This window comes from Curcuma longa, chromosome 3 (assembly GCF_044706935.1).
Source record: "Curcuma longa cultivar G26 ecotype Majalengka, Jawa Barat chromosome 3, ITB_CL_G26_1.1, whole genome shotgun sequence".
Classification (NCBI taxonomy): Eukaryota; Viridiplantae; Streptophyta; class Magnoliopsida; order Zingiberales; family Zingiberaceae; genus Curcuma; species Curcuma longa.
In genome coordinates, this window is record NC_133863.1 from 11,913,623 (window position 1) to 11,938,375 (window position 24,753).

Below are 24,753 nucleotides of genomic sequence, written 5' to 3' on the forward strand. Positions count from 1 at the left end.
TACTCTTTTAAACGGTCGGATTGTTTTAAAAAGAGAGCTGCTTTTCCCCCCTCCCCGATTTGACAGCCCCCCTCCCACCTCCTTCTCTTTCCTTATCAAATGACACTTCTACCTCTTTTCTTTTTTCTTTTTTTAATTTTTTAAATTTTCATTTAGTTTTGTTTTTTAAATTAATTTTATTTAAAAATAACTTTCATACTTATATATTTTTATTTTATTTAGTTTTATTTTTTTAATTAATTTAATTTATTGTTTTTTTCATCGATACAATATTTTTTTTTAATTTTTATTTAGTTTTATTTTTAATCAATTTTATTAATTATTTGTTATCAATACTTTATTTTTAGGGGAGGTTCTGGCATGTGTCAAGAGTTTAAGGGTGGGTAATTTAAGGGGAGAGGAGATTCTGACATGTGTCAAGAGTTGAATGATGGATAATTTAAGAGGAGGGGAGGTTTTAACATGTGTCAAGAGTTGAAGGGTGAGTAATTTAAGGTGAGGGGAGGTTCTGACATGTGTCAAGATTTGAAGGGTGGGTAATTTAAGGGGAGGAGAGGTTTTGACATGTGTCATGAGTTGAAGGGTGGGTAATTTAAGAGGAGGGGAGGTTTTGACATGTGTTAAGGGGTTGAAGGTGGTAATTTAAACGGAAATGGATGTTAATTTAAAAAATTAAATAAAATTAAAAAAAAATAAACAAAATTAATTTAAAAATAAAACTAAATAAAAATTAAATAAAATTTAAAAAATAATAAATAAAATTAATTTAAAAATAAAACTAAATAAAAATTAAATAAAATAAAAATATATATAAGTATTAATGAAAAAATAATAAATAAAATTAATTTAAAAATAAAACTAAATAAAAATTAAATTATATATATATATAATTTAATTTTTATTTAGTTATATATATATATATATATATAAATTAAATACTTAAATATATATATATATATATATATATATATATATATTAAAAACAAAGAAGAAAGGGTAATGCTGTCATTTACATGGGAGAGAGAGAGAAGAAGGGAGGGGGTGGGGTGTCAGGAGGGGGGGGAAAAGAAATTTACTTTTAAAAATCTCATCTTTCGTTCTGTTTCCTTACTCTGCGCTCTGCTTCTTTAATTGAAGGAGGACGTGTGGATTGATTGCCGGAAAGCTCAGATCTTTGGAGGAGATAAGTGTATTGGAAGTGATCGTGGGGGAGGATGACGGAGGGAGGCAACCGGCGGCTGGTGGTGGAGGTGTGCAGTGCCCGGAGCTTGATGCCTAAAGATGGGCAGGGGACGGCAAGTGCGTACGTGATGGTGGACTTCGACGGGCAGCGGAGGCGGACGAAGACGAGGACACGGGACCTCAATCCCCAGTGGGATGAGAAGCTGGAGTTCCTGGTGCACGATCCGGAGACGATGGCCGGCGAGACGCTCGAGCTCAACGTCTACAACGACAAGAAGGGCGGAAAGCGGAACACGTTTTTGGGGAAGGTGAAGATCTCCGGCGCCAGCTTCGCGAAGGCGGGGTCGGAGACTCTGGTTTACTATCCGTTGGAGAAGCGGAGTGTTTTCTCGCAGGTGAAGGGCGAGATCGGCGTCCGGGTGAGCTACGTCGACGAGGATCCTCCTCTGGTGCCGGAGGCTAAGACGGAGGGTGCGCCGGCGGCAGAGGAGAAGAAAACTACTGAAGAAGAGAAGAAACCGGAGGAGGAGAAGAAGACAGAGGAGGCAAAGAAGCCCGAAGAGGCTAAACCAGAGGAGAAGGCCTCTGCTTCCAAAGACGAGAAGAAGAAACAACCAGAGAAACCCAAGGAGGCGACCAGTGAGGCCGATAAAACCAAAGAGGAGACACCGAAGCCGCAGCCTTCACCGGGGCCGCCGCCGCCGCCCAGCCCGGCAGCGACAAAGGAGCAGCCTCTTTCCGGCCTCAGCGACCTCGAAATTCGCCCTTTCGCCGGCGAGCGCGCCGCCTCCAACTCGTACGACATCGTGGCCCGCGTTCACTACCTCTTCGTCCGCGTCCTCAAAGTGAAGCACGACGGCGCATCCGATAGGCCGGTCTACGCTCAGGTGGTCATCGGCAGCCACAGCGTGCGGACGCGGACCGCTAAATCGAAGGACTGGGACCAGGTCTTCGCCTTCCATAAGGGGAGCCTCAACTCCATGGCCTTGGAGGTGTCCGTCTACGAGGAGAAGCCTAAAGAGGGCGACGACAAAGCCGCCGCTGGCGAAGACGTCAGCCTCGGCTCCGTGTCCTTCGACCTTAGCGAGATCCCGAAGCGATCACCACCGGATTCTCCGTTAGCGCCGCAGTGGTACACCCTCGAGGGTGAGCATGACGTCGACGTCATGCTCGCCGTGTGGATCGGCACGCAGGTGGACGAGGCGTTCCAAGAGGCGTGGCAGTCAGACTCCGGCGGCCTCAACGTGCACACTCGCTGCAAGGCCTACCTTTCGCCTAAGCTCTGGTACCTCCGGCTGACGGTGATCCAGACGCAGGATCTGCACCTCCCTCCACCGGCGGATCCCAAATCCCCTCGCCCCGGCGGCGCCGGCAGCACGGAGCTCCTCGTCAAGGGGCAGCTCAGTGGGCAAATCTTCCGCACCGAGCGGGCGCCTCTCATCACCAGCTCCAGCTCCGCCAACCCAACCTGGAATGAGGACCTTGTCTTCGTCGCCGCCGAGCCCTTCGAGCCCTTCCTTACCGTCGTCCTCGAGGACTCAACCAACTGCCAGGCGGTGGGCCACGCCAAGGTCCCTCTTTCCTCCATCCACCGCCGGCTGGACGACCGCGCTGAACCACCCGCCCGGTGGCTCAACCTCGCCGGTGACGAGGAGGGTCGCCCCTACGCCGGCCGGCTGCAGGTAAAAATCTGCCTCGAGGGTGGGTACCACGTGCTGGACGAGGCAGCTCACGTGGCTAGCGATGTCCGCGCCGCCTCCAAGCAGCTGTCCAAACCCCCGATCGGCCTGCTGGAAGTAGGCGTCCTCGGGGCCACCAACCTCGTCCCTATGAAAACCTCGGGCGGCGCCGGCGGATCCACCGACGCCTACGTGGTGCTCAAGTACGGGCCCAAATGGGCGCGGACGAGGACCATTATCGACCAGTTCAATCCCCGGTGGAACGAGCAGTACTCTTGGGACGTGTTCGATCCCTGCACCGTCCTCACCATCGGCGTCTTCGATAACTGCCGCTTCAAAACAGGGGAGAACAGGCCAACACCGGCGAAAGATGCCCGCATCGGCAAGGTCCGCATCCGGCTATCGACGCTCGACACAGACAGGGTTTACATCAACTCCTATGCCTTGACGGCGGTGCAGCCGGCCGGGGCGAAGAAGATGGGCGAGATCGAGCTGGCGATCCGCTTCAGCTGCCCGTCGTGGCTCAGCCTCCTGGCGACGTACGGCAGCCCGATGCTGCCGCGGATGCACTACGTCCGGCCGCTGGGACCGGCGCAGCAGGACGCGCTCCGGCACACCGCGATGCGCCACGTTGCCGCGCGCCTAGCCCGGTCGGAGCCGCCGCTGGGCCCCGAGGTGGTGCACCACATGCTCGACACCGACGCGCACGCGTGGAGCGTGCGGCGAAGCCGCGCAAACTGGGCCCGCGTGGTGGGCTGCCTGACCCGCGCCGCGGCGGCGGCGCGGTGGGCGCGCGGGGTCCGCACGTGGGCCCACCCGCCCACCACCGTCCTCGTCCACGTCCTCCTCATCGCCGCCGTGCTCTGCCCGCAGGTCATCCTTCCGACCGCCGCGCTCTACTTGTTCCTCGTGCTGACGTGGCGGTTCCGGGCGCGGCCGCGGGGTCCGGCGGGGATGGACCCGCGGCTCTCGCAGGTGGACGCGGTGGGGTCGGACGAGCTCGACGAGGAGTTCGACGGGTTCCCGTCGTCGCGGCCGGCGGACGTGGTGAGGCTCAGGTACGACCGGTTGCGTGCTGTGGCGGGGCGGGCGCAGACCCTCCTGGGTGACGTGGCGGCGCAGGGGGAGCGGCTGGAGGCGCTGCTCGGCTGGCGCGACCCCCGCGCCACCGGAATCTTCGCCGGATTCTGCCTATTGTCGTCCATGGTGCTCTACTCCGTGCCATTCAAGGCCCTAGTTCTGATGGCCGGATTCTACTACCTCCGACACCCGCGGTTCCGGGGCGACATGCCGTCGGCCGGCTTCAACTTCTTCCGACGGCTTCCACCGATGTCGGACCGTATCTTATAAAAGATCTACTACTATTATCTCTAAATTTTACTAGCTCTATGCTTAAACTAAATAATTGCATTGGTCTGTCGATTTGGTAGTGTGATTAAATCAAAATAAATGTAGAACAATTTGTGATCTCTGTCTTCCCTTGAGTTGTAAATTAATTGTTTGAAGTATTTGTAGATAATTTACCTAACAGTCAACTTAAACTTCACTGTGATATTCTATAGATAAATCCTGATAAATGATTCAATATCATAAAATTTTAAAAACATGTAATATATCATGAGTTGACTCGAGGGCAATCATAAATTGGATCCCTGACAAAGCAACTCCTCACGTGAATAGCAGCATTTTAATTGCTCCTCCACAGATCATTGATTAGAATATGAACGACCACAGTCCTTTCCTTCCACTTTGCTCAGATCGTGTAAGATACTCACGTGCCAGATACAATGTCTCTGCAAAAAGTTTCCAGCTTCAATATTTTTCCACAAAACTAAATTAAGGTTTGATTCAGTGGCTCTGCAGTCTGCATTTAATATCTAAACTAATGCTTGCTGTGTTGTGATCTGAATCGTCTTTATGGATTTCCTGAACCTTTTGTGATGATTGAAGTGAAAGAATGCACACCATTTGTCTGGTACAATGTCACAATTGCATGATGTTTATTTAAAGTGATCTATGTTAAGCATGTTCTTTGATTTTATGCACCTACTTCAATTACTTTGCTTATTTAGATCTCGATCTCAACCAAGCTGCAATAATTTGTTGTTTCAACTTAATTGTGCATGTAATCAGATACAACTCAATGCTACTGGATTCTGTCAATCAATGCTCCTAACTAAGAAAATAAAAGTATTAGTGGTGCTCAATTATGATAGTGTCCACCTAACATTAAAGAAATTATGCTGCATGTTATACTTGCTTTCACTTAATTTCTGAATTCAAAAACTTATGATAACTATCTTGACTAGTATTTTTTTTCTTGGGGGAAAGGTATCATCATTGGATGAATTCAATCCTGTTCGTCTTCTCTTTTTGTTGGTAATTTCCTTTCCATCAATGAAATCCACAAAGGCTCAGTAATTCTTGGAAGTTCTGCATGTTAGAAAAACTAACATACTTTTCTTCCTTTCTTTCTGGAAGAAGTACCTAGATTTTGATTTCTTGGAAGGAGATGGAGCAGACTTCAAAACAAGCTCAAGGTAATCGCGGACTCTTTCAAGATTTTGGATATATAGTTTCAAAGTTTCCAATGCTAGCGAATTGTTTGATCTAACAGTTATCGTTAATAGAAGTAATAATATATTTCCCACCTCCAGTGATGTCAGAGCATTCTTTATTCCTGAAATTTAAAGATCTTATAATCTGAAACAAAAAACCTGTTCTTTGAACATTACTTACTGAATGGTGTTGGAGCATTCATCCTTTAATCTCCAATCTTACATCTTTTGTTATCAAGAGTTAATTAACAGATCTTGTATTGCTTCCTTATCTGAAACAGTGGTTGATCTAAAGTTGCTATTTAAGGAGAATTGTTTCTTAAATCCCCCTTTCTTACAGTCATACATCAAAGTTTCAGATATTTCAGACAGGAATGATGCACTTTTATCTGCTACTTAATTCCCTTCCTACAATATTCAGATAACGCGTAGCAATTAGATATCAATGAAATAGTTCCTTTGTGACCAGGGAATTCTTCTATCATAACTGCACAATAAAAACTAGACAATCAAAGTTGTAATCTTACGGATAAAGTTCCCTTTGAGGTTGTGGAATTTCCTTATCGACAGGAACATCTGCAGAAATAAGATGTTCATCTGCTGGTTTGGCTTTTGATTCTCATGACAAGAAACTCATTAGATCATTAGATATTTTGTTTCATCCATTCAGATATCGACGAGTTGCGAAAATGTGTGTCAAAGTTGTTGAATATTCTTCATCAATCACTCCAAGTTAGATAGCAGTCATCAGATCCTTTATCACTCGACCAAATCTAGTCTTGCATTTTGGCGGTGCTCAGATGCAATTTCTTCCCATGTCACACCAAAATGACAGGCTTAAAGTCAGCAAAGGAAAGGATGAATGCCCTGCAGAAGTGGCAAACAGTTCTCCATTCAAAGTCAATTCCCCAAATCCAACTCCACCTGATCTCCTGCCATTAATATCCTTTCACCATGCATATTTATACTCGATCATCACATCCCACTCGTTCACTGCAGTGCAATGGAGGTCGAGTCAGTGAAATGTGAGTGCTGTGGCCTGAGTGAGGACTGCACTGAAGGCTACATAAGCAGGGTGAGGGCTGCCTTCGAGGGCAAGTGGCTGTGTGGGCTCTGCTCCGAGGCGGTGAGAGATGAGGAATCGAGTAGCAGGAGCAGACGGAGGAGGAAGAGCACCGGCGATGGTGGTGGAGTGCAGGAAGCCATAAGGGAGCTCATGTTCTTCTGCTCTAAATCTAATGCCAACCCTGCAGTCAGTGTGGCTGAGGGCATGAGGCAGATCCTGAGGAGGAGGTCTGCAGATTTCTCGAACTCGAATCGAGCAGTTGCAGAGTTTCCAAAGCTCAAACATGGAGGCATGGAAATGACATGAATCAGAATCAGAATCTGAATCTGAATTTGAATCTACTCCATCTTGTTTTGTTATGTCGTGTTGTCTTATGTAGTTGTCTTTAGTGATAGAATCTAAACCAGTAATAAGAAATTCCAAATATAGTTTCCACTCTAGATTTTGTAACTATGCAATCCAACTAAACTGAAGAAAAAACAGCAGCAGCAGTAGCACAGAAATGTTTTTATTTCCTTTGGCGATAAAAATAAATCATTTGTGCTGGTTTATTGCAAGAACACTAAAATGTCTTCCCAAATATTTACAAATCACCACAGGAGTAGAAAATTTTACTTTCTTTCCAAGAATCACCTCATCCTCTCTTCGCAAGTGACTAGATCTATCTAAATTCTAGTTCCTGAGGTGTTCTTCCAAGAAGGTTAGGATTTCCCTACAAGCTACCATTTCTGAACAGAGAAGTCAAGCAGATAGCAGATGCCTCAAGTGAAGTAAATGTTCTTCGTTCGAGATATTCAACGAGAGACGAAGATTTGTTAGAAGCGACTCCTGCTCCAACTGAGAGGACCCAATGCATGAAAGGCTTGCACCGTAGACCGGTATGCGTGTAGCTCTAATTCATGGACATTGGCAGCTAATTCATCTCTGTACTCAGATTGAAACTCTTTCATGCGTTTTGATGAACATGACGACATGGCATCGTCTGTACTAGTGAATTTGGTACCCTTCAAGTGTCCACTGTGATGAGAGTGCACCAGAGCCTCTTTACCACTACTACAACTCGCAACCGAACATTCATCATCTCCTTCTTCTTCTTCACTAACCATCAGAGGTATTGACAATAAGTTCATCACATCTTCTCTCCTGTTTCCCATAGCATTTCTAGCAATTGTACCTCTGCAGAATACATGCTGGCCATCATCCCCTTTGGGAACTACTGTTCTACTCCATTTCTTTTTCTTGTCAGTTATTCTATCCAGTTCAGCAGAAGAAATCCTGCAGTAGGAGTCAAGATTCCTCTTCAAATTTCTAATAGAAGTGCAGCCGACACGCTTGTGTTTTACGTTCAAACTATTTGCGTCTTGCTTTATGATGCCCCGATTCGCACCAAAATCTTGTTTTCTTGCAAAATTGAAGTCAGATGGTGCATAATCGCATGCGACTTCCTTCTTCCTGTTTGCCTAAATGGAAGAACCATTAATCAGACATCTGAAAACAAGTATCTGAAGATAGACCAATCTCCAGGTTCTGTTATACATTGGCATGCAACCTTTTAAAACAAGTTATACAAAAAAGAAAGATAAATGAAATATTTTATATGATTTCCACACTACTTCATTTATCTTTATTACTAGATCGGGATTGAAAGGATAGGTGCTTAAATTTCATATTCCTCCATTTCTACAAGGTTAGGATGGAAATTAAGTAGTGGAATTCAATGGCCTTAATACTCCTGATTTCCTTCCTAGTAAATAAGAGAAGTTGATGATTCTATTTCTTTTCTTCTATTTTTTCATCCAATTTTCGTTCGAGTAAATGCATAAGTCGGCGTATAGAAGAGCATTAGCTTCTTTGATGCCATATCATGACATGCATCACACATACATAATAAGAAATAAGCAAGAAAAAAATCACAAAAACCAGCTTTTGAATGTTTAGACCAGTCTTTTACCTTGTCAACCAGATTCAATTGGTTCTTCTGCCAAACTTGAGGAATTCTTAAATCAGACACAGAGTACTGTCGAAGTTGTATCGAGCCAAAGAGTTTGATCACCACGCGATCACCTTTTAGAACTTTCACAATCTTCCCAACCCTCCAAGAGAATGCATCAAAAACCTCAACTATGTCGCTGGCAATCCATCTATCTTTGCAACTCGATAGTGCAACCGGTATGCAAGATCGTATATCCTCCTTATTGACAGTTTCTACCACATGCTTCCCGTCGAATGTGAGAAATAGCTCATACTTTACAGTGCAAAAGTCTCTATCCACAGATGAAACCTTAGCAGGGAACCAAGAACCAAACTGCTCTCCTTTTCTTTTGAAAACCTCCACTCTATCACCTTCTTTGAACTCCATATACTCAAACTTGATGGATCAAGGTTGATCGATCGTGAAGTAGCAAACAACAAAATTAACTATTCCTTAAAATCTTCAGTCTTGCTCAACTATGTTTTGAGAAACATATTCTTTTTTTTCTTTCTTTCTTAACCTGATGGAAAGTAAATATAATGTATCAGTTTTGTTTCATTCTACAAGTATATAAGATTTAAAAAAGAAAGAAAACTCTAAGCAACAGATCTGACAGTTAAGTATTAACATCTCTACTCTCTAAGAAAAAGAACCCTTGAGAGAGTTGAACAAAGGGAGTAAAACCTATTTGAAGAACAAATAAGAGAACAAAGCAACAACATCAACAGCTATCGATCAAGGACCAAAAACCATTCACCTAGAACTCCACTAGAAATCGACGAGAGCAGGAGAAGGTTGTGTAACCTAGCACTCAACTACCAAAAGAAAACGATAAACCAACCAAAGAAAACATTTTTTTAGCAGCTTCGAGCATACTCTGCCGGAACAAAAGGGGCAAATAAATAAATAAATAAATACAACACTTTTTAATGAGAAACAACATGGAATCACATTGCAGTGAGGAATTTTCAGCAGACAAACCTCAAAAGCCAGGATTTTGGGGGAGAAACAAGATGAGCAGCCTGGTTCGCAGCGACGGAGACGAAAAGATTGGATCTTTTTGCGAGTTCCTGCGTCCCCAACCCAAAATAGATCGAACGAAATGGAAGAGAGGAATCGGTGAATGACGGAACACAGATTGCAACGCTTAATTTTGGTGCCGGGGCCGCATTTCCTGGTAAAACAGCGCGCTGTTTTGCTGCAGAACAAAGCCTGTTTCGTGTTGCAAATTACGAGCCAAAAAAAGAAGAAAACTATAAAAAAAAATCAAAATACCCACATTGTTTTTATTTTATTATTAAAGTACTCTGTCCAATTAATTTAAAGTAATAATTTAAACAATAAAATAGATATTTAGGTGTTATATAGAGTCACATAATTACTTTGCAAAAAGTCTTCGTTTTCATAAACTTGACATTAACGTGGAAAATACATAACGCAAACCGATCAAATATGATTGGAAAATACATATTTTTATTAAAGTTTCTTTATTGTTTGTAAAGAAATTACAATTTTTTAATCTAATATGAATTTATTATTTTGTCATAAAGTGAGCAAAAATTAGAGTGGTGGGGTTTTGGATGAGGTAGAGGTTTATTCTCATGTCATTTGATTTGACCCTTGAGATAAGCCACAACTAGTTGACATATAATGGAAAAGCTATCCCTTTCCTCAACCAATATTAAATAATTTAAGTGAAGAAAAAAATGTTGTTTGAATTTATAATAAAATTCTTGTTTTTGTTTGGCTGAATTTATCATAAAGGCTATCCTTTCCACTTCTCTTTGCCAATCACCAAAAACGTTTCCAAAAGAAAAAAGGAAAATCAGATAAAGAAAAGAAGAGCCTGTGAATGTTGTCAAAACTCAAAAAGGGCTATGTTGCAAAAGAAAAAAAGGCCTCGAGAGCATTTTGACAATACTAAATTGTGCATGATTAAGTGATCAAAGAACATCTAACTTTTGACATGCATAGACATTCAACTAATGACTTTTAGAGACACACACACACACACACAATGAAGAAAAAAAAAAAGGAGTAATGAGACAAGTGTGTTAGGTACAGGCCATTCTACACACACAGTGCATAATGAATGCATTAATCTGAAGTTGTATGTCTCTCAGCCAATTTTCCTGTTGTCTGCAATGAGTAGCTCTCACTAGTGTTATTACATCAAACTCAACCAGTCAGAAGGAAGTGGGCTTGTCGCTCTCTATGTAGTTCGCATTCTTTCTTTTCTCGCCTCACCCTTGCCTTGCATGACTGTTAGCCTGGCTGCCATGATCGACCGAACGGGTAGATATTCAGAGAATTTCTCTAACAGTAGATAGAGCGGGGAGCCACAATTTACTTTTATATTAGGGCCGACCTAGTTTTTCTTTCCGAGTGCCATACTATAATAAATTAGAGAAGCCGGAAGAATTTACTTTTATATTAGGCCGAGGAAGCCCCGGTAGCTAAGGAGCGTAAGCGAGCGACTCCGCCTAGGCACCCGGTGCAATTTCAGTCTAGGAGGAAACATGTAATAGATACTGCATTCGGCTTGTCTGAAGTAATGCTTCATTCAAGGTTACTACTTTAGTCTTTGCGTAAAATTATAGACCTTAAGATCTTCCTTTACTTGCATTCCGGAGAGAGTCGGAGGTAGTCCTTCCCGTATAGGAGGAAACATGTAATAGATTATTCGTCATGTACAAACTGCATACCCAATTTACCTGAGAGCGTCACAGGTTCTACTCTATGGACTCCAATGAAGAAAGATGGATCAGATTATACCTAGGGTCTGGGATATGAGCTCAGAGCTGTGGTAAGCGGCTTTTTCAACTTTCTTTCCCTTTTCTCCCTATGTCCCTAGGGTTTCGTATTGTACTTTTTATAAAGACCCCTTCTTAGAACAAGTCATAAGGTGTTTAGGCTCGCCTTCCTATACTAATAAGATGCGGATTACAACATCACTTGTGACCTAGCTAGATGTCTTTTCTTTACTCCTATATTAAGACGTACTCCCCATCGAGTGATCCCAGCTACAGGGAAGACTTGGTGTTCCATTTACGACCTATGGCTGAGGAAATGTAATAGCTCAACTGAAGATGGAGAGGTACGATGCGCTCTAAAGTAATGGACAGGGGAAGATTCGCGAAAGGGTAAATACGTAAGAAGTGCCTGCCATATAATGAATTGAAGTTCAGGATCTGAATTGCTCGAAAGAATAAGGAGATGAACGCAGAGCAGAGTGCTCTACCAACGGGAGAGGGCCGATAAAAGGGAGGGTTCGACCTAAAGGGGGAGACCTGATCAGGCTCGACCGAGAGGGGAAGAAGCATTAGAGCGAATGATCATTAAGTACTCTAGCCTCCCGTCACCTTTCTTTCGATCCTAACGACTTATTATTATATTAGGGGCACGGGAAAAAGACATGGTCGTGGTACAACCTGCTGTCCCTCTAGCCTATTATGCTTGACTCTAGACGCAGCCCATTACACAGGAGAGTTAGAACGTATCAAACAATTTTGTAGAATCTACATTTCTTGCCTTCCTCGATACATTGAATTTACAATAAGACGAGTGCTCAAAACACTGCTTTCCCACAGAAGACCCTTGAAAAGAACTAGGCAAAACTGGGTTCCCACTTAAGACCTAGAGCAAACTTGAGGCTGAATAAGATTTTATTCCCTTCAGTCTTTCATAGCTCTAATGGCTAGTAGCTCCTCATAAGTATATATGGGCGCTCCCCAGATAAGGATAGGGTATGAAAAGAGCTCTAATGATGAGTATTGGTATTTAAAGTTGCACTTAATTAGCTCCTTATGCTTATGGATGAAGAAAGCTTAGTGGCAACAGGATCTACCTGCCCAGCAAGTTAGCTTACCATTAAACTCTACTCTAAGAATGCACTTATGGTTCTATCCCTCTCCTTTTAAGTCGAGCCCCTTTTAGTATAGAATCCCCTAAGGGTCTCACTATTGAATACGTACCCCCGGACGCTCCAGTTGGCCCTCACCTTAGCAGTGGAGCACTTAACATCCCTATCCTTTATAGTAGTGCCCTTTACATCCCTATCCTGAAATCATTACCAGTATAGTGGCGAGCCTTCTATAGGGTTTCCTATCCTTTGTAGTCGATCCCTTCCCATCCCTTGCATTCACAGCCTCTATACAAGAAAAGGTGGGAATCAAAGGAGTCCTCGGCGCAGATTACATAAGAACCCCACATTTCTCTTTCTATCCATCGGGACCATTCCCCTTATCGCCTCTACTGGACTTAGTGCAAACCTTTGGTAACTTAAAGTGCGAAAGCCCTTATTGCCTCAACAGTGAAGAAGTAAAGTAATTCATCTAGCAAGGTTCAAGTGAAAGTAGGATTCCCTTGTTGCTTCCTTGAGGTCTGAGTAAGAGTACTACACCCTTTTGCCTCAAGTAGTTCAGTAGTCATGTCACCCTAGGCTTATTTTATCTGGGTCTTGCTTTAAGTACTCAAGCCGTGAGCCTCAACAGTTAAGGGGTTAAGAAATGAATCTAGCAAGGTCTTTTATAAAGTACGAGACCCGCACAAAGAAAATATATATTCTATGATTGCTACGTGAGAACTCTTTTTTCGTTTTAGGGGCACAGTCCATAGTCAAGCTATGGTCAGGATAGTATGATAGGCCATTCACCCTTAATATAGGGAAGATGCTTCGTCATTTCGTATCCCAAATAACTTATATATAAAGAAGTCTAGTCTCACATTCTATATTAATTGAAAGGGGCACCATCATTCTTATATTATAAAGAGAGAAGCAGAGGTCCGAGGGACAGGATCTAAATAAAGTGAGGGGGATAGACTACGTATTCAATCTAAGTAGCTCCACTTTGTAAGGGATAGAACCTACATTAAGGGTGGAGGCCTCTCGTCCATTCTCACCCTTACTATATATTCTCCCCTTTTTAGGTCTCGACCGGCTAAAATAGTACGAGATCAGATCTTATTATCGCTATACTGAATAAGTAGAGGAGGGTTCAGTGCTCTACCATAGGGGATAGGTTATCCAATTGCTCTACACAATATAAGCTAACGGCAGATCATTAGTAGTTTAGAATGGACATGTTAGACTCTAGCTGAGGAAAGAGAGCTAAGTGGGCAAGCTTGATAGTCAGAGGGTCTATGGAGACTCCATCATGAAAACTACCTGAGGGTCAGAATAAGAGCTCGAGCCAGGTTCGAGGGCCTCAGGGTCTCCCCCAATATAGGGTCTGAGGTCAGATCTAATAACATTTCGTGAAGTCTCTCTTTCGTAGTTAGATTTAGTAAAGTGGAGAGAAAGTGGTTTATTCATATACAAAGCAATTCCAATACTCACTATTGAGTTGCTGGCATCGCCCACGGAGCGGTACTAGTTATAACTCTCATTTAGGGAGTTATCATATCAATCTTTTTTGGAGCTATCTTCTTTAGCGATAGGTACGAGTGTAACGAAAAGAGTAAATGGTACACCATTTTCGTAATACCTTAATTTGCTAGGAGAGACCAATAGGGATTACGTATATAAGAGCTCTCCAGACTAAGGAGTGAGACTCTCAGTGCTCGAGTGATAGCGATAGGGTATGAAAGAGATCTACCAATAGGATAGAGTAAATAGAACACCATTGTATACATGTAGCTGTTGAGCTCCATTGCTTTGGTCAAATTCACGCAACTATACTGGTAATAATCTGCTGAGGAACGAATGATAATGACGCGCAAGGACTCTTGGGGCAGAAAGGCTATGAAAGAGCTCTCGAGTAAGGGTGAGGGTATGCAATAGCTCGAGCTCAAGTTAGCTAAGAGTAGAAGGATGGCACCGACGTACATTAACTACTCTTCATACGTTCGTCAAGGGTATAGAAATAATATGTGTGAACAGTAACATCGGAACTCAGCTGCCTCCCTCCTCTGTTCTAATTATAGTTGCAGACGCACGGATAGGCGATCACAAGTTCTAAAGTGAGGTCTTTAATAAAATCTCTTATAAAGTAAGGTCTTAATGTAATATCTATATAGTTTATAAATTCTTTATTTATCTCTGACATAAAATAGTCATTAACATATTCACTCGTCCCATACGACTCCAATGATTTGTGCAAAAGAAACTCTTTGTAAGGATCATTTATGTTTGCACGAAATATCCATTGTTTGATGAAGTTACAGTAGGGTTCACATGCACGGACAAAGAGAAGCTTGAGAAGTGACTGATGAACTGGATCAGCATCCTTTTGCAATGACAAAGAGAAACCTTTTGTCAGCCTAGACAAAATTAATTATATTATTTAAACTTAGATTAGTTTTACAAACATCTAACAGACTACCTTATTAAGTTAACTAGCAAATACTGTCTGAAATTATTTTCTTAATATGACATCCATGAAACTTTATCTGGCAATTCAACTAGAAAATTGGCCAATAAAACAAGTTAGAGTTAAATATAGAACTGGCAGATTGCAAGCACATGACAGAGAAAGGCAATATACTTCGTGATTCTTGATCCTTAGGAACAGACAAAGTCCATCTTCTATAAAAATCATAATATATTGAAGTGAATGCTGATTAATTAACAACAGATAAGATAAACAAGAACATCTTCAGAAATTGCAAAATGGCTAGCAGAAAGAAACTGAGGCAGTTCTAATAAACTTACACGGAGTTGAACATACAAATATGAGAGTAAATCCACTCCTCTTGGGAAGTTATTAAACTCTAAGTTGGTTTCACTTGTCAAATCCTCTCTAGATAATGCAAGATTAGCAAACCTAGGAAAGCAGATGTTTCCAAGGGTTTCAATTTGTGTTCTCAATTCATTGGTGTGTAGAAAGACCTCTAAGATAGTAATTCCAGAGTGAGAAAATCTTGAGAGGCCACAGGAAGAATCAGGAAGAATAGAAGATTTCTGTTGACCCATTCCTGAGCGCCTCAGTCTAACTGATGCCTGCAAAGTATTCAAGGAACCAAAGTATCCTTGAAGAAGATTTTTGACAGCTACAGCAAACGCCTGGTTAACCAAACTATAAGGCGGGTATGTCCATATTCCTCCAGTAGTATTAACTTCCTCATTCGCTGATGATTTGGGATCTGGAAATTTGATATCGTCTTGGCTGTTACTCCTGTGTCCTTTTGGCAAAACTGCTTTTATATCTTGGCTTGGACACATAAAGAAGTCAACAAACTTCTGGAGCAAGTATACAACTAAACCTGCTTGGCTAGCACATTTAAGGATCTTCCCCAAAGCACTAGTGCTCAATGATCGACACCATAAAGTAGGAACTCTGTGAGAAGTTCTGTCAGCTGGATAAGAAGAAAATATCTCTGATATCTTATCGATTTCCATTATCGATGTCTTTACACCTATCAATGCATTCAAAACTAAGTGAACCAACTTAGCTTCCTGCACAAAGAGTATAGTGAATAAAAAAATAAATCTTTTAAGAAAGTTGTACACTGAAACAAAGCAATATGGATTTAATTTCAAAGGAGAATAAAAGAAAAATACTTCATAGAGGCTTCTTTAAACTTGAGAGTGATATAGAAACTAAACTATAAAATCAAAAACATGAATATACATGGCAGGTCTGAATTTAAAACTTAAAATACAATCTTTTCTTTTCATTCACAAAACACCCTGAAGCTTCCACATTTCTATGCTTAATATTCATTTTATCTGCCCAAGTTAAGCATTTAAGATTCATCAACACAACTATATGCACTTGCCATAGTCACAGATCATGTTGACTGGATTAGCCTATCCTATCAATTAGTCAGACCTATCTAAACATTTATATTTTGAACAGTGTTATACCTCTTCCCGAGAGAGATTGACAATCAAAGTCCTCGGTGGCTTATTTATCGTTCAGAACATCTAAATGCAAAAAAAACAAAATTTATAGTCAGAACAAATTATTCGAGAAAACAAACTTGCTATGCCATCAACCCATCGAATATCCGAAATATTACAGAATATGAGAGAAAACAGCAGGACAGAATTTGAGTAAAGCTGGAGGTAAATTCGGCTAAGGATTGACAGAGAATGAACGAATTGAAAAAATTAAGTGAAGGAATCATAATCAGCAAGTATGGGCTTACGGAAATCGACGAAGATCCATTTGTCGGGTCACAAAATTCGCCGCAGGCATCAGAGCATCGAACCACGCCGCTCTCGGACGGGATCGATTCCCATGTCTTGGGAGGGGTCCATGGGTCGTCGACCTTTAGGCTCTGAAGCAGTGTGGAGAAGTTGGGATCAATCTCCATTTGACAGGCGAGGAGAAGCGATACCAGACCTGCCTGGTTAGGTTTAGGGTTTATAGACACTCTTCTTCCCAAAAAGCAAGAATCTTTTCCCGTCTCCACCGCTTCTCGGACCCCTTGATTCTTCCTATCTGAGACCGCATCTCGACCCCGACGTTCCTTTCTTTCTTCGCTCCGTAAGATCGCCGGAGCCAAGTAAATCTGCAAAATATCTCAAGGAGAGGGAGCGAGATGCAAACTGGCGTCGAACAGGTGATAGGAAGCCCTTTCCGCAGGTTGGGAACCCTCTATGGCGGGGCTGCGGTCTCAGACTCTCAGGCCGCCGGCAGGGAAGTAGCATTTAAGTGGAGGTGCTTCCCACCACTCTCGGCTCTCGAGATGGGCAACTCCGAGATCTGTCAGCTGCGGCGGCGGCGCTTCCTAACTCAGTGGCAACGGCGACGGCGACACGGCAATGGCGACGGCGACGGCGACACGGCGATGGAGATGATCTCGAACAGTAGCACGAGTGAATCGTCGAGGAGGGGTTTGTATAAATATCAATTTAAAATAAAATTTGTTTTGAATTTCATTTTTTACAAAAAATAAAATATATTTGTTAGGGATTTTTGTCATAATCTAAATTAAATAATAAAAAATCATTTCCCATTTTAAAAAATAAATTAAATTATATAAAAATAATAGCTTTTATACTCAGGTTGGGTTGCGTTATATTATTTTAAAATATTAACTCTATTGATTATATTTTTAATTAAAAAATATTATAAAAATAAAGTAAAAGAAGAAGTCAAAAAATGCAACTAAAATGTATTTTTGAATGCAATTGAGTTTGAGACTATTGGTCATTGAAAAACACTTGTTTAATGCATAAAATTATCGGTTCATGAAACAAAGTTTTTTTAAAAAAAATAAATACATATTCTTACTCTATATATAAACCATTCTATTTTTTTTAGCAAAACTCTATAACCCAAGCCGACCACTAACAAAAAGAATAAATAAAAAAGAATAGTTTTTAGTCCACAAATCAATCATTAAGCAAATCTTATAAGTTTTAGGATTCTCTCAAAAAATCCAACACAAGGAAATAACCTCTTGCCTAACAAAGGAAACTGAGTCGATATCTTCAGTACAAAGCACTACACTTGAATTGAATTTGAATGTATGCAATTAATTCTGCACTGAACAATAAATTGAAAAGCACTGTTTGTTTTCAGCCTGTTTATCATACACAGTAAAACAAGATCTACAACGACATGATTATTAATAACTTTTAGTACCGCAGGCAAAAATATTAATACCGCAACAAATTCAACGTTCATTTTCACAGATATAGATCACTGAACATGCATGTTTATTCTCCAACAAAATCGAACACAACAAAAAAAAGGTGAAAATAAATAATAAATAATAAATAATAAATATTAATCCACATAAATCCAACACAACACAGTGAAAAAAATAGATGCTAAAAAGATCTTCATGCACCGCATTAACTCACGGCCACCACGCCCCTGCCGTCTTTTTGGCCCGACAGTAAACCCCTGCTTGGATTAAGAATTACATGTCTGCCACCGACGCATCTTTCCAGGCACGTGCTGACCAGTAGCCATGACCGTTGCGTGCAGTGGTACAACCGAGATTAATTGAAATTACAGGGGGCTTTACTTGGTTCCGATTCTGATGGCTTTTCGATTCGATTTCGGATCCCGTCCACGGCCTGACACAGATTTGTCGCTTGCTCCGCGTTGCTAGATGGCTCCACGTGGCCCTGACTGTGTTTCTCGTGACGTGTCGCGCTCCCATCCCCTTTTTAAGCGCCGCTGCTTTCGATCCTTTTCATCCACTACCTTACTGTTTACTCTTTTAAACGGTCGGATTGTTTTAAAAATCTCATCTTTCGTTCTGTTTCCTTACTCTGCGCTCTGCTTCTTTAATTGAAGGAGGACGTGTGGATTGATCGCCGGAAAGCTCAGATCTTTGGAGGAGATAAGTGTATTGGAAGTGATCGTGGGGGAGGATGACGGAGGGAGGCAACCGGCGGCTGGTGGTGGAGGTGTGCAGTGCCCGGAGCTTGATGCCTAAAGATGGGCAGGGGACGGCGAGCGCGTACGTGATGGTGGACTTCGACGGGCAGCGGAGGCGGACGAAGACGAGGACACGGGACCTCAATCCCCAGTGGGATGAGAAGCTGGAGTTCCTGGTGCACGATCCGGAGACGATGGCCGGCGAGACGCTCGAGCTCAACGTCTACAACGACAAGAAGGGCGGAAAGCGGAACACGTTTTTGGGGAAGGTGAGGATCTCCGGCGCCAACTTCGCGAAGGCCGGGTCGGAGACTCTGGTTTACTATCCGTTGGAGAAGCGGAGTGTTTTTTCGCAGGTCAAGGGCGAGATCGGCGTCCGGGTGAGCTACGTCGACGAGGATCCTCCTCCGGTGCCGGAGGCTAAGACGGAGGGTGCGCCGGCGGCAGAGGAGAAGAAAACTACTGAAGAAGAGAAGAAACCGGAGGAGGAGAAGAAGACAGAGGAGGCAAAGAAGCCCGAAGAGGCTAAACCAGAGGAGAAGGCCTCTGCTTCCAAGGACGAGAAGAAGAAACAACTAGAGAAACCCAAGGAGGCGACCAGTGTGGCCGCTAAAACCAAAGAGGAGACACCGAAGCCGCAGCCTTCACCGGGGCTGCCGCCGCCGCCCAGCCCGGCAGCGACAAAGGAGCAGCCTCTTTCCGGCCTCAGCGACCTCGAAATTCGCCCTTTCGCCAGCGAGCGCGCCTCCTCCAACTCGTACGACATCGTGGCGCGCGTTCCATACCTCTTCGTCCGCGTCCTCAAAGTGAAGCACGACGGCGCAACCGATAGGCCGGTGTACGCTCAGGTGGTCATCGGCAGCCACAGCGTGCGGACGCGGACCGCTAAATCGAAGGACTGGGACCAGGTCTTCGCCTTCCATAAGGGGAGCCTCAACTCCATGGCCTTGGAGGTGTCCGTCTACGAGGAGAAGCCTAAAGAGGGCGACGACAAAGCCGCCGCTGGCGAAGACGTCAGCCTCGGCTCCGTGTCCTTCGACCTTAGCGAGATCCCAAAGCGATCGCCACCGGATTCTCCGTTAGCACCGCAGTGGTACACCCTCGAGGGTGAGCATGACGTCGACGTCATGCTCGCCGTTTGGATCGGCACGCAGGTGGACGAGGCGTTCCAAGAGGCGTGGCAGTCAGACTCCGGCGGCCTCAACGTGCACACTCGCTGCAAGGCCTACCTTTCGCCTAAGCTCTGGTACCTCCGGCTGACGGTGATCCAGACGCAGGATCTGCACCTCCCTCCACCGGCGGATCCCAAATCCCCTCGCCCCGGCGGCGCCGGCAGCACGGAGCTCCTCGTCAAGGGGCAGCTCAGTGGGCAAATCTTCCGCACCGAGCGGGCGCCTCTCATCACCAGCTCCAGCTCCGCCAACCCAACCTGGAATGAGGACCTTGTCTTCGTCGCCGCCGAGCCCTTCGAGCCCTTCCTGACCGTCGTCCTCGAGGACTCGACCAACTGCCAGGCGGTGGGCCACGCCAAGGTCCCTCTTTCCTCCATCCACCGCCGGCTGGACGACCGCGCTGAACCGCCCGCCCGGTGGCTCAACCTCGCCGGTGACGAGGATGGTCGCCCCTACGCCGGCCGGCTGCAGGTAAAAATCTGCCTCGAGGGTGGGTACCACGTGCTGGACGAGGCGGCTCACGTGGCTAGCGATGTCCGCGCCGCCTCCAAGCAGCTGTCCAAACCCCCGATCGGCCTGCTGGAAGTAGGCGTCCTCGGGGCCACTAACCTCGTCCCTATGAAAACCTCGGGCGGCGCCGGCGGATCCACCGACGCCTACGTGGTGCTCAAGTACGGGCCCAAATGGGCGCGGACGAGGACCATTATCGACCAGTTCAATCCGCGGTGGAACGAGCAGTACTCTTGGGACGTGTTCGATCCCTGCACCGTCCTCACCATCGGCGTCTTCGATAACTGCCGCTTCAAAACAGGGGAGAACAGGCCAACACCGGCGAAAGATGCCCGCATCGGCAAGGTCCGCATCCGGCTATCGACGCTCGACACGGACAGGGTTTACATCGACTCCTATGCCTTGACGGCGGTGCAGCCGGCCGGGGCGAAGAAGATGGGCGAGATCGAGCTGGCGATCCGCTTCAGCTGCCCGTCGTGGCTCAGCCTCCTGGCGACGTACGGCAGCCCGATGCTGCCGCGGATGCACTACGTCCGGCCGCTGGGACCGGCGCAGCAGGACGCGCTCCGGCACACCGCGATGCGCCACGTTGCCGCGCGCCTAGCCCGGTCGGAGCCGCCGCTGGGCCCCGAGGTGGTGCACCACATGCTCGACACCGACGCGCACGCGTGGAGCGTGCGGCGAAGCCGCGCCAACTGGGCCCGCGTGGTGGGCTGCCTGACCCGCGCCGCGGCGGCGGCGCGGTGGGCGCGCGGGGTCCGCACGTGGGCCCACCCGCCCACCACCGTCCTCGTCCACGTCCTCCTCATCGCCGCCGTGCTCTGCCCGCAGGTCATCCTTCCGACCGCCGCGCTCTACTTGTTCCTCGTGCTGACGTGGCGGTTCCGGGCGCGGCCGCGGGGTCCGGCGGGGATGGACCCGCGGCTCTCGCAGGTGGACGCGGTGGGGTCGGACGAGCTCGACGAGGAGTTCGACGGGTTCCCGTCGTCGCGGCCGGCGGACGTGGTGAGGCTCAGGTACGACCGGTTGCGTGCTGTGGCGGGGCGGGCGCAGACCCTCCTGGGTGACGTGGCGGCGCAGGGGAGCGGCTGGAGGCGCTGCTCGGCTGGCGCGACCCCCGCGCCACCGGAATCTTCGCCGGATTCTGCCTATTGTCGTCCATGGTGCTCTACTCCGTGCCCTTCAAGGCCCTAGTTCTGATGGCCGGATTCTACTACCTCCGACACCCGCGGTTCCGGGGCGACATGCCGTCGGCCGGCTTCAACTTCTTCCGACGGCTGCCGCCGATGTCGGACCGTATCTTATAAAAGATCTACTACTATTATCTCTAAATTTTACTAGCTTTATGCTTAAACTAAATAATTGCATTGGTCTGTCGATTTGGTAGTGTGATTAAATCAAAATAAATGTAGAACAATTTGTGATCTCTGTCTTACCTCGAGTCGTAAATTAATTGTTTGAAGTATTTGTAGATAATTTACCTAACAGTCAACTTTAAATTCACTGTGATATTCTATAGATAAATCCTGATAAATGATTCAATATCATAAAATTTAAAAAACATGTAATATATCATGAGTTGACTCGAGGGCAATCATAAATTGGATCCCTGACAAAGCAACTCCTCACGTGAATAGCAGCATTTTAATTGCTCCTCCACAGATCATTGGTTATAATATGAACAAACCACAGTCCTTTCCTTCCACTGTGCTCAGATCGTGTCTAAGAAACTCACATGCCTGAGACAATGTCTCTGCAAAAAGTTTCCAGCTTCAATATTTTTCCACAAAATTAAATTAAGGTTTGATTCAGTGGCTTTGCAGTCTGCATGTTAATATCTAAACTAATGCTTGCTGTGTTGTGATCTGAATCGTCTTTATGGATTTCCTGAACCTTTTGTGATGATTGAAGTGAAAGAATGCACACCATTTGTCTGGTACAATGTCACAATTGCATAGTGTTTATTTAAAGTGATCTATGTTAAGCATGTTCTCTTTGATTTTATGCACCTACTTCAATTACTTTGCTTATTTAGATCTCGATCTAAACCAAGCTGCAATAATTTGTTGTTTGCAACTTAATTGTGCATGTAATCAGATACAACTCAATATTCCTGTTGGATGAACACTGCCAGGGTATGGTGTTGTAACTCCTCTTCATCACTTTGAATCTCTTCATCTTTAGAATTATATTTAGGTCTTGTTGAGGATGTTGACGCTCGATAATCTTCAAATTTTATAGAGACACTTCCATCTAGAAGATTTCTTGTGCTAACATTTGTAGGTTGCATCGGGATGTTGACACTGGATTGTCTAATTACCCAGTTCTGGCCAAGGACATTCCTTGTGTTGTACCTTCTTCCTGGTAGAGCCCTGACACTATGACTTGTGAGGTAATCAACAACATTTTGGACTTCGTAGATGAACCCCACATTGGGGGTATTTGAAAGCCTGCCCACCAATCCTCTGGTTATAAGAAGATTTGGGTTCTGTCAATCAATGTTCCTAACTAAGAAAATAAAAGTATTAGTGGTGCTCAATTATGATAGTGTCCATCTAACATTCAAGAAATTATGCTGCATGTTATACTTGCTTTCACTTAATTTCTGAATTCAAAAACTTATGATAATGATCTTGACTAGTATTTTTTCTTGGGGGAAAGGTATCATCATTGAATGAATTCAATCCTGCTCGTCTTCTCTTTTTGTTGATGATTTCCTTTCCATCAATGAAATCCACAAAGGCTCAGTAATTCTTGGAAGTTCTGCATGTTAGAAAAACCAACATACTTTTCTTCCTTTCTTTCTGGAAGAAGTACCTAGATTTTGATTTCTTGGAAGGAGATGGAGCAGACTTCAAAACAAACTCAAGGTAATCGCGCGCGGACTCTTTCAAGATTTTGGATATATAGTTTCAAAGTTTCCAATGCTAGCGAATTGTTTGATCTAACAGTTATCGTTAATAGAAGTAATAATATATTTCCCACCTCCAGTGATGTCAGAGCATTCTTTATTCCTGAAATTTAAAGATCTTATAATCTGAAACAAAAAACCTGTTCTTTGAACATTACTTACTGAATGGTGTTGGAGCATTCATCCTTTAATCTCCAATCTTACATCTTTTGTTATCAAGAGTTAATTAACAGATCTTGTATTGCTTCCTTATCTGAAACAGTGGTTGATCTAAAGTTGCTATTTTCTTAAACTTACAGTCATACATCAAAGTTTCAGATATTTCAGACAGGAATGATGCACTTTTATCTGCTACTTAATTCCCTTCCTACAATATTCAGATAATGCTTAGCAATTAGATATCAATGAAATAGTTCCTTTGTGACCAGGGAATTCTTCTATCATAACTGCACAATAAAAACTAGACAATCAAAGTTGTAATCTTACGGATAAAGTTCCCTTTGAGGTTGTGGAATTTCCTTATCGACAGGAACATCTGCAGAAATAAGATGTTCATCTGCTGGTTTGGCTTTTGATTCTCATGACAAGAAACTCATTAGATATTTTGTTTCATCCATTCAGATATCGACGAGTTGCGAAAATGTGTGTCAAAGTTGTTGAATATTCTTCATCAATCACTCCAAGTTAGATAGCAGTCATCAGATCCTTTATCACTCGACCAAATCTAGTCTTGCATTTTGGCGGTGCTCAGATGCAATTTCTTCCCATGTCACACCAAAATGAGAGGATTAAAGTCAGCAAAGGAAAGGATGAATGCCCTGCAGAAGTGGCAAACAATTCTCCATTCAAAGTCAATTCCCCAAATCCAACTCCACCTGATCTCCTGCCATTAATATCCTTTCACCATGCATATTTATACTCGATCATCACATCCCACTCGTTCACTGCAGTGCAATGGAGGTCGAGTCAGTGAAATGTGAGTGCTGTGGCCTGAGTGAGGACTGCACTGAAGGCTACATAAGCAGGGTGAGGGCTGCCTTCGAGGGCAAGTGGCTGTGTGGGCTCTGCTCCGAGGCGGTGAGAGATGAGGAATCGAGTAGCAGGAGCAGACGGAGGAGGAAGAGCACCGGCGATGGTGGTGGAGTGCAGGAAGCCATAAGGGAGCTCATGTTCTTCTGCTCTAAATCTAATGCCAACCCTGCAGTCAGTGTGGCTGAGGGCATGAGGCAGATCCTGAGGAGGAGGTCTGCAGATTTCTCGAACTCGAATCGAGCAGTTGCAGAGTTTCCAAAGCTCAAACATGGAGGCATGGAAATGACATGAATCAGAATCAGAATCTGAATCTGAATTTGAATCTACTCCATCTTGTTTTGTTATGTCGTGTTGTCTTATGTAGTTGTCTTTAGTGATAGAATCTAAA

The 24,753-nt window shown here is 44.3% G+C and overlaps 5 protein-coding genes and 1 pseudogene across 5 annotated transcripts; 4 read left to right on the plus strand and 2 right to left on the minus strand.

Annotated features, from left to right (window-relative positions):
* Window positions 1-1,178: 1,178 nt before the first annotated feature.
* On the plus strand, window positions 1,179-4,345 carry LOC141824517 (multiple C2 domain and transmembrane region protein 14-like). The gene has a single exon (XM_074711827.1). The coding sequence runs from the start codon at window positions 1,215-1,217 to the stop codon at window positions 4,209-4,211; it is 2,997 nt and encodes a 998-aa protein (XP_074567928.1). The 5' UTR covers window positions 1,179-1,214; the 3' UTR covers window positions 4,212-4,345.
* Window positions 4,346-6,422: 2,077 nt separating this feature from the next.
* Window positions 6,423-6,791, plus strand: LOC141823693 (uncharacterized). The gene has a single exon (XM_074710956.1). The coding sequence runs from the start codon at window positions 6,423-6,425 to the stop codon at window positions 6,789-6,791; it is 369 nt and encodes a 122-aa protein (XP_074567057.1).
* A 218-nt stretch (window positions 6,792-7,009) lies between these two features.
* On the minus strand, window positions 7,010-8,943 carry LOC141824423 (uncharacterized; annotated as a pseudogene).
* Window positions 8,944-14,372: 5,429 nt separating this feature from the next.
* LOC141823694 (uncharacterized) lies at window positions 14,373-16,716 on the minus strand. The gene is made up of 3 exons (XM_074710957.1): window positions 16,549-16,716; window positions 15,110-15,853; window positions 14,373-14,684 (listed from the first exon to the last, which is right to left on the minus strand). The coding sequence occupies exons 1-3, from the start codon at window positions 16,714-16,716 to the stop codon at window positions 14,373-14,375; spliced, it is 1,224 nt and encodes a 407-aa protein (XP_074567058.1).
* Window positions 16,717-18,602: 1,886 nt separating this feature from the next.
* LOC141825068 (multiple C2 domain and transmembrane region protein 14-like) lies at window positions 18,603-21,783 on the plus strand. Its single transcript, XM_074712445.1, is given in 2 exon segments — window positions 18,603-21,497; window positions 21,500-21,783. Coding segments are annotated over 2 exon segments (2,994 nt in total). The 5' UTR covers window positions 18,603-18,733; the 3' UTR covers window positions 21,730-21,783.
* Window positions 21,784-24,287: 2,504 nt separating this feature from the next.
* LOC141823696 (uncharacterized) lies at window positions 24,288-24,656 on the plus strand. Its single transcript, XM_074710958.1, has one exon. The coding sequence runs from the start codon at window positions 24,288-24,290 to the stop codon at window positions 24,654-24,656; it is 369 nt and encodes a 122-aa protein (XP_074567059.1).
* The last annotated feature ends 97 nt before the right edge of the window (window positions 24,657-24,753 follow it).

Bases quoted from the DNA above. Each gene is read 5' to 3' on its own strand.
- LOC141823693 (XM_074710956.1), top strand. From the start codon at position 6,423: ATGGAGGTCGAGTCAGTGAAATGTGAGTGCTGTGGCCTGAGTGAGGAC.
- LOC141824517 (XM_074711827.1), top strand. From the start codon at position 1,215: ATGACGGAGGGAGGCAACCGGCGGCTGGTGGTGGAGGTGTGCAGTGCC.
- LOC141823696 (XM_074710958.1), top strand. From the start codon at position 24,288: ATGGAGGTCGAGTCAGTGAAATGTGAGTGCTGTGGCCTGAGTGAGGAC.
- LOC141823694 (XM_074710957.1), bottom strand. From the start codon at position 16,716: ATGGAGATTGATCCCAACTTCTCCACACTGCTTCAGAGCCTAAAGGTC. The intron at 15,854-16,548 runs GTAAGCCCATAC...CTCTTTGTGCAG, and splicing joins ATGGATCTTCGTCGATTTCC to GAAGCTAAGTTGGTTCACTT. The intron at 14,685-15,109 runs GTAAGTTTATTA...TCATTGCAAAAG, and splicing joins ATTTGTATGTTCAACTCCGT to GATGCTGATCCAGTTCATCA.